General features: G+C 36.5%; 2 protein-coding genes across 3 annotated transcripts in view; one reads left to right on the top strand and one right to left on the bottom strand.

Annotated features, from left to right (window-relative positions):
- Nucleotides 1–675, bottom strand: part of LOC118744614 (tigger transposable element-derived protein 1-like) — a 6468-nt gene extending 5793 nt beyond the window's left edge. The window contains exons 1-2 of one of the 2 annotated variants that reach the window (XM_036477762.1): nucleotides 514–675; nucleotides 7–293 (exon numbers count right to left, since the gene is read on the bottom strand). In XM_036477762.1, coding sequence (XP_036333655.1) covers nucleotides 7–283 — 277 coding nt within the window. In that variant the 5' untranslated portion in view covers nucleotides 284–293; nucleotides 514–675. Of the gene's footprint in view, nucleotides 1–6; nucleotides 294–348; nucleotides 454–513 lie in introns of those variants that run through there. The other variant, XM_036477771.1, reaches the window with a different exon arrangement.
- A 3736-nt stretch (nucleotides 676–4411) lies between these two features.
- Nucleotides 4412–5429, top strand: LOC118751310 (metallo-beta-lactamase domain-containing protein 1). The gene has a single exon (XM_036486091.1). The coding sequence runs from the start codon at nucleotides 4584–4586 to the stop codon at nucleotides 5277–5279; it is 696 nt and encodes a 231-aa protein (XP_036341984.1). The 5' UTR covers nucleotides 4412–4583; the 3' UTR covers nucleotides 5280–5429.
- Nucleotides 5430–6828: the final 1399 nt, after the last annotated feature.

Below are 6828 nucleotides of genomic sequence, written 5' to 3'. Positions count from 1 at the left end.
TTTTTTCCTGCACTTCGTCTCGTGGAATATATGCCGCTGAACTGCAGCCATTTTTTGTACACTGCCCTACGTACTTGCGTAGCTGTGTCTCAGAATTCACTAAAGAACGTATAGTACTATCGCTGATTTCAAATTCTCTACTTAAATCCATTGGTCGTTCACCCGCTTTCAGCCGATCTAGTAATTTTATTTTTTCTTCTATGGTTAAACAACGTCGCCGACGTTTGGAGTCACAGTCCCCATTTGCCTGCTGTGATTCGTCAGGTCGTTTTCGACTGAACATAATTAGAAGCCTGAAAGGACATAAAATAGAAAAAGCAGCAATGCATGATGTACTAAAACGCTTACCAACTCGCTGTTTGCAGTATTATTAAATATTTCTAAATTTTTTAACAGGCACTAACTTTTATTGAAGCAGATTTCGCTTCCGAGGGAAAAATATTTGAACGTTATATGCATGTTACATTTCTATATATAAAATAACTTTAACTGCAAATAAATATACAAACTTACTTTACAATTCACTTTGTTGAATTTTTTGAAGCGCCTTTTTTACAAAAACTAAAGATTTTTTTGTTGGTTCTGAGTGTTGGCTAAAAAAACTAAAGATTTACAGAAATGTTTACGCCAAGGCACACAAATTGGTACAAAACAGCTGATAATTTTCTAGCAATTAAAAGGATATATCGATTTTAGAAATCTTTACGTGTTCACAACATGATTCAATGCTAATGGTACGACCGCACTAAGCGACGCGACACTGCAGCGTTCCCACGACAGTCGGGTCTACGTAACCGGAACGATCCAGATAGACATATATCTGGCCAAGGACTGCCACCACTCCAGCAACACTCCCCAAAATCTCTTTGGGGAATTTGTATGCTGTTACAACAACAACAACGCGACAATGCAGAGGAACTACGCGACACGGCACGACACTTTTTGGTATATCGCACTGAAACTGCAGCGGTGCGACACTTCGCAGCAAATTTTTTAATTTATTTGTGTCAAAACCTTCAAACAAGAAGGATGCCAGTGACGCTGCTGTAATGTTGATGCCTTTTATTTTTATTTTTCTTGACGAATTCTTCTCAAATATTATGTTTCTTTACATAATATTTTCTTCTTGAATGAAATGCATGTGAATATTCACTCACAATTGGAAATCCAATTACTTCAAGTTAAAAATATAGCACGAAATGTTATGTCGTACCGCTGGGTATACCGCACTATGCGGCACCGGAACTGCGCGACCCCACGCAGAGCGAAAATTTTGCCTATTTGGTCAGCTTTTTCGCGCAGCGTCGCGTCGCGTAGCTCCGCTACAGCGTTGTGCGTTATGCTCCATAAGTCGTACATTAAATGTTGGCTGGCGACCAACTTTGTTGAAAGCGATTAGTTGAAACGCCGTTCAACGAAAAGTAGAATGCAAAGTTGAACAATGCGCGTTTCTTGGAAAATATATTGTGATATTTTTTTATATTTTGATACTTTTAACCTTCAATTTTTTGTTTCGTGCAACCCTGCATGGGTTAAACGCAAAAGTTGCATGAAAACCGGCCGCGTGCGAAAGCCCTATAAGGGTAAGAACATAGTGGATCGGCGAGCAAAGCGAAGAGCTAGCATCGAGCACAGCTTCAATTATAAATGTGTATGTACGCTTTGCTCTTCACTATGCGCTTTCCATTGAAACATATGCGTTTGAAATTGACGCTTTGCTCTTTGCTCGCCGCTCCACTATGTTCTTACCCGAAGGTCGGTTTTATGCAGCAAACTCAGAGCGAGCGAGTTTGGCGACTCTCTTATAATTTTGTTTGGTCAAACTGTAGCAAATTCGGTGTTGTCATATACACAAGTTTTAGACAATTTGGGCACAGTTAATTGAGTATACGATATCATAAATGTATTAATTGTACACGTTTTGTACATCTGAAATTCTCATTTCGTGTTGGCAATAGCCATGAAAACCATAATAAATGTGCAACGCCGTGCCAAACTCGACATAACCACCTCCGAGCAAACTAAGCAGCAGCCGTTTAATTTGGCAAACAAAAGTTTGTCTGCCCGCCAGATAGAAATCCTTTTCTGCGTCACAGTGATGCATTTGACTGACATCCAAGTTAACTCTGATTTTGAATAGAAGACGCCACATTGGCAACGCATGCATTGCCGCAACTTTCAACTCTCAACTCTAAACTTTTGACGCACGCATATGCAAATCAACAACAACAACAAAAAACTATGGAACGAATCAGCTGATATTTGGCCAATAATATTGAACCGTTTTTTGCGGAAACGTTTTCATTGTTACATCTCGGCATGTTCTGTGCGTTTTGTCAGTTAAAATCATCCCTGTGACGCAGAAAAGAATTTCCCTCTTGCGAGACCTTAATAGCTCAGTTATGCATACTTGGTGGTATATAAGAGTTGTAACATAAGGATTCTATTACTATGTTTTTATCTAAGCAATTTGCAAATAAAAATAATTTGCAAATACCTAACTCATGTTTATTCGATGGTAAAATTTTTTTTTTAATATTGCCCGATTATAAAAAGGCAATAATATGAACATCGAAAAGGAAAATAAACCTAAGAATGGCGGCGTCTTGCGCTTATTTGCAACTAGTACCACTAATCAATACTTATTTACCTGATTTAGTTATTTGCAAATAAAAAATTGACTCAGCGTTTATACCGCAAAGGTTACCATTTTGCAAATTATTATTTGCAAATAATGCGTGCGTAGAAACGTAGTATGTTACCCAGCGTTTTTGCTGCATTTAAAATGCAACATTTAGCACTTTTGAACATATTTTTTGGAGAGCGTTCATGCTATCGTGTTTAGCAAATGTACATCGTACATCATGTATCGTACGTACATGTGAAATCGTATGCTTTGGACAAACTGCCGTGTTCTAGTCGCTTAGTCAGATCCCGTGATCCAACTACACAAGATCTGACAAGATGAAACAAAAGAGAAAAGTAATTTTCTGGCTGACGTTTGTAATTTCGTCGCCATGTTATTTCCTTTGAAAAGTAAACAAAGAATATGAAAACGAAGCATAAAGAAAAAATTCAAGAAATTTTGTAGCACATGTGACAACCAATTTATTATTTTTTACGTATTTTTGCAACCAATTACCGCGCACTTCATTTTAATTACATTTGCACAAATAAATTTATTGAAAATGGCCTAAAAATCACTGAAATAAACCACTGACAAAATACACATAGAGAAAGAAGCAAAACAGAAAGAGCAAGCTTCAAATTTACGAACGTCACACACTTTTTTCTCAATTGCTATTACAAATGGCTGCTTCTCAACTGGTCAGATCTGTTCTAATTGGTTCATGGTCAGATCCGTATCTATCACGACCAATTCGCACGGAGAAGATAATGTGCCTTGTTTACCTTAATTGTATTTCTAAATTGGCTGACAATAATTTTAGTTAATTTTGGTTTTCGTTGTTTTCCTTGCTTTGTTTACTTTTCTTTCGTTTTCCAGTGAAACAAGATGTACGACATCCCGCTCAAAAATCGACTTTTTTCGCTCTCTTGTTCTTGCGTGATATTGTGTCGTTCGTTCATGACTTGGAGTTAAAGTGAAAGTACATGCCATGAACCAATTAGAACAGAACTGAACGGTTGAGAAGCAGCCATTTGTAATAGCAATTGAGAAAAAAGAGTATGACGTTTGTAATTTTGAAGCTTGCTATTTCTGTTTTGCTTCTTGCTTAATGTGTGTTTTGTCGGAGGTTTATTTCAGTGATTTTTAAGCGATTTTCAATAAATTTTTTGTGCAAATGTAATTAAAATAAAGTGCGCGGTGATTGGTGGCAAAAACAAGTACAAAATAATAATTTGGTTAGCACATTTGCATTGGTTAGCACAGTTGCATTTTTTCTTTGTGCTTCGTCTTCATATTCTTTGTTTACTTTTCAAAGAAAATAGCATGGCGCCGAAATTACAAACGCCAGCCAGAAAATAATTTTTTTTTTATTCATCTTGTCAGATCGTGCCCAGTTGGGTCATGAGTACATGCCATCTATTGCGACAACGTCACCGTCAACGATGCTTATGCGTCAAGTTACAGACTATCCGTTTGACGTAGCGTCCGAAAAATCATAAAATCGCTGCCAATCTATGCAAAATTTGCGTTTTACTTTAGCACTTCTTCTGTTAGGTTTTGCTCCATAATTTTTTTAAATTTCGTTTTCCACAAAATCTAAAAATTTTCACAAACTGTAAAAAGTTACTTTCAAACGTGTAAACAAAAGACTGAATAGTTGTCATTTGACGCAATCGCATAAGCAAAATTGAGAGTTGAGCTAATTCGCTCGGCACCGTCACCGTCAGCTTGTTCATTTAACTTACTTCATACAAATAAAACGAGTCAGTTTTTTGACAACTGCCGTGACGGTGACGGGGACGCAATTCGCGTTATGTACTTTCAATTTAACGATTAATAAAATCGATTAACGCACAATAAACTATTCAGAATAATCGATGCAATATCGAACAATCCTACTTCAAAATCTTTCAAAATTGGCGCAGTAGAAAATCTGCGACTCCCACTCAATAAAATGAACAACGGACGGAATGGAGTTCACGTTCTTCTTATAGGCTACTCACGTCCGGATAACAATGATTCGACCGCCATGCGTGCTAATTGTACCTGCACTTTAATACGTACTCGTAACGGGCGGAATATCATAGTGGATACACTTACCGCTTGGGATGGAGAACGCCTGACTGAGGTGCTGCATAACTTGCATGGCCTACAGCCAAAAGATATACATGTGGTGGTCTGTACACATGGTCATTCCGATCATACAGGCTGTAATTATCTCTTCCGGGCAGCGGAATGGCATATTGTAGGTGCTTGCATTTCCAATCGTGACAAGTATTTGGATTGTGCTCTAACCCGTGGGGAATCTGAACCTTTTCAATTGTGTAGCGATGACGTGACAGTAGTTCGTACCCCAGGACACACACTCAGCTGCGTATCAGTGTTGGTTCGCAACACCGTACAAGGTGTTGTGGGTATTTGTGGTGATCTTTTTGAGCGTGTTGAGGATATAGCTGATCCTAATATTTGGTTGGAAGCCGGCAGTGAAAACGCATCCTCGCAGAAGCGACAGCGTTTACGCATGGCAGAATTGTGTGATTATATAGTACCAGGACATGGACAAGGTTTTGCGGTAACACAACAAATGCGTGAAATGTTACGACAACAAGTCAATGCAAGCAGTGATCATATGGAAGATGCTTGTACTTGAACTAAGCCTTTGGCTTATACAAGTATATGGGCTCATTAGAAAAGACCAGGAGTCGTTATTTAACAAGATACATATTTGCAAAACCACCAGCTTTCCAATTGAGAACTAAATTTAAATAAATATTCAGGTAAAGTTTTGTAATTGCTTAAATTCGTTGTTAGATTTTTAAATATTTAAAAAAAGGGCTATGCCTCATTTCGTTAGATTTTTTGGGAGGGGTGCGATTTTTTAAATATGGACATATCGCACATTTACCTCAACTAGTGAACGTCCTTAAATTTAATTCAAAAACTCTTGCAATGTTAGTCGGAGATATAAGTGATCATAGTGCCATATTTTATTTAAATCCGCGCTCCGTTTTCGAAAGAAGAGTGGTCTCGCATAGTGTCGGTTTTTAACATCATCAAATTCCAAATCACCCTGTACCGATAAAAAAAGGTCTGATTTTAAAAATTAAAATCTGTTCATTATATAGAAAAACCATATATGAACAGATTAAAGGAATTGTAATTTTTAATTTTTTTAAATTTCTTTGAGCAAAATCGGACTAGTGGTTCTCGAGTTATGTCAATAAAAGACCACCAAAGGTGACAATTTCCCCTATATGATAGTTATATATACAGTATCGGTCATATCTATAGCACGTCATTTCAAAGTGATATTGTGTGCAACTTATGTTTATTTATTTATTTTTGAGAATTTTCAATTAAAATACAGTTCTTTCTCTAACAAACCCCATATAAAAACAAGTTTAATAATTTGTAGAAAACTTCAAAAAAGTGCAAAAAATTTTCACCTTAATTTCAAACTTTTCTCATAAGTGTTTGAATTTTTCTGAATACACAGTTTTATTTTATAGCCCAACCAATTTTATTTTGATAATGTGCAAGTTTCAAGTTGCTAAAAGTTACCGTTGATTTTTTAGAATTTTTTTCGCCAAAGGTGTTGCGGATTTCTTCCATATACAAATAAATTGAGTTTATTCATTATATGGAAGCCAATGCGACAAAAAAAAAAAATTCTAAAAAATTAACGGTAAATCGTAGCCACTTGACATTTGCACATTATCAGACTAAAATTGCAGTGGCTAAAAAACTGTGTACTCGAAAAAATTCTAACACTTCCGAGAAAAAAGTTTGAAACTTAGGTGAAAATGGGTTGCACTTTTTTAAGTTTTCTACAAATTGTTAAACTTGGGTTTAAATGGGGTTTGTTAGAGAAAGAACTGTATTTTAATTGAAAATTCTTAAAAAAAAATAAATAAACATAAGTGGCACACAATATCACTTTGAAATGGCGTGCTATAGATATGACCGATACTGTATATCTCGATTCTTAGACGTGACCCAGCGAAACGCCGGGACACGTATAACTTCTTTTTTACCGATATAACTTTCCCCGGTAGTTTGAACCCTTCCCGATCACTGACCCCTACCATTTGTCTCACAGTCTAATTGAAGAAAAACGAAATTATAAACTTTTCATACAAAAATTTTGGTACTTTTCAAAAATCGACAAAAGATCAAAAGGAAACAGTATTTACAAAAAA

This window comes from Rhagoletis pomonella, unplaced genomic scaffold (genome assembly GCF_013731165.1).
Source record: "Rhagoletis pomonella isolate Grant_MI unplaced genomic scaffold, Rhpom_1.0 Rhpom_scaffold_00001, whole genome shotgun sequence".
NCBI classification, from domain to species: domain Eukaryota; kingdom Metazoa; phylum Arthropoda; class Insecta; order Diptera; family Tephritidae; genus Rhagoletis; species Rhagoletis pomonella.
Note: the sequence above shows the minus strand (reverse complement) of the source record. Positions and strands in the feature narration are given on the sequence as shown.

Excerpts from the sequence above, each read along its gene's own strand:
- LOC118751310 (XM_036486091.1), top strand. The coding sequence starts at position 4,584 with ATGAACAACGGACGGAATGGAGTTCACGTTCTTCTTATAGGCTACTCA.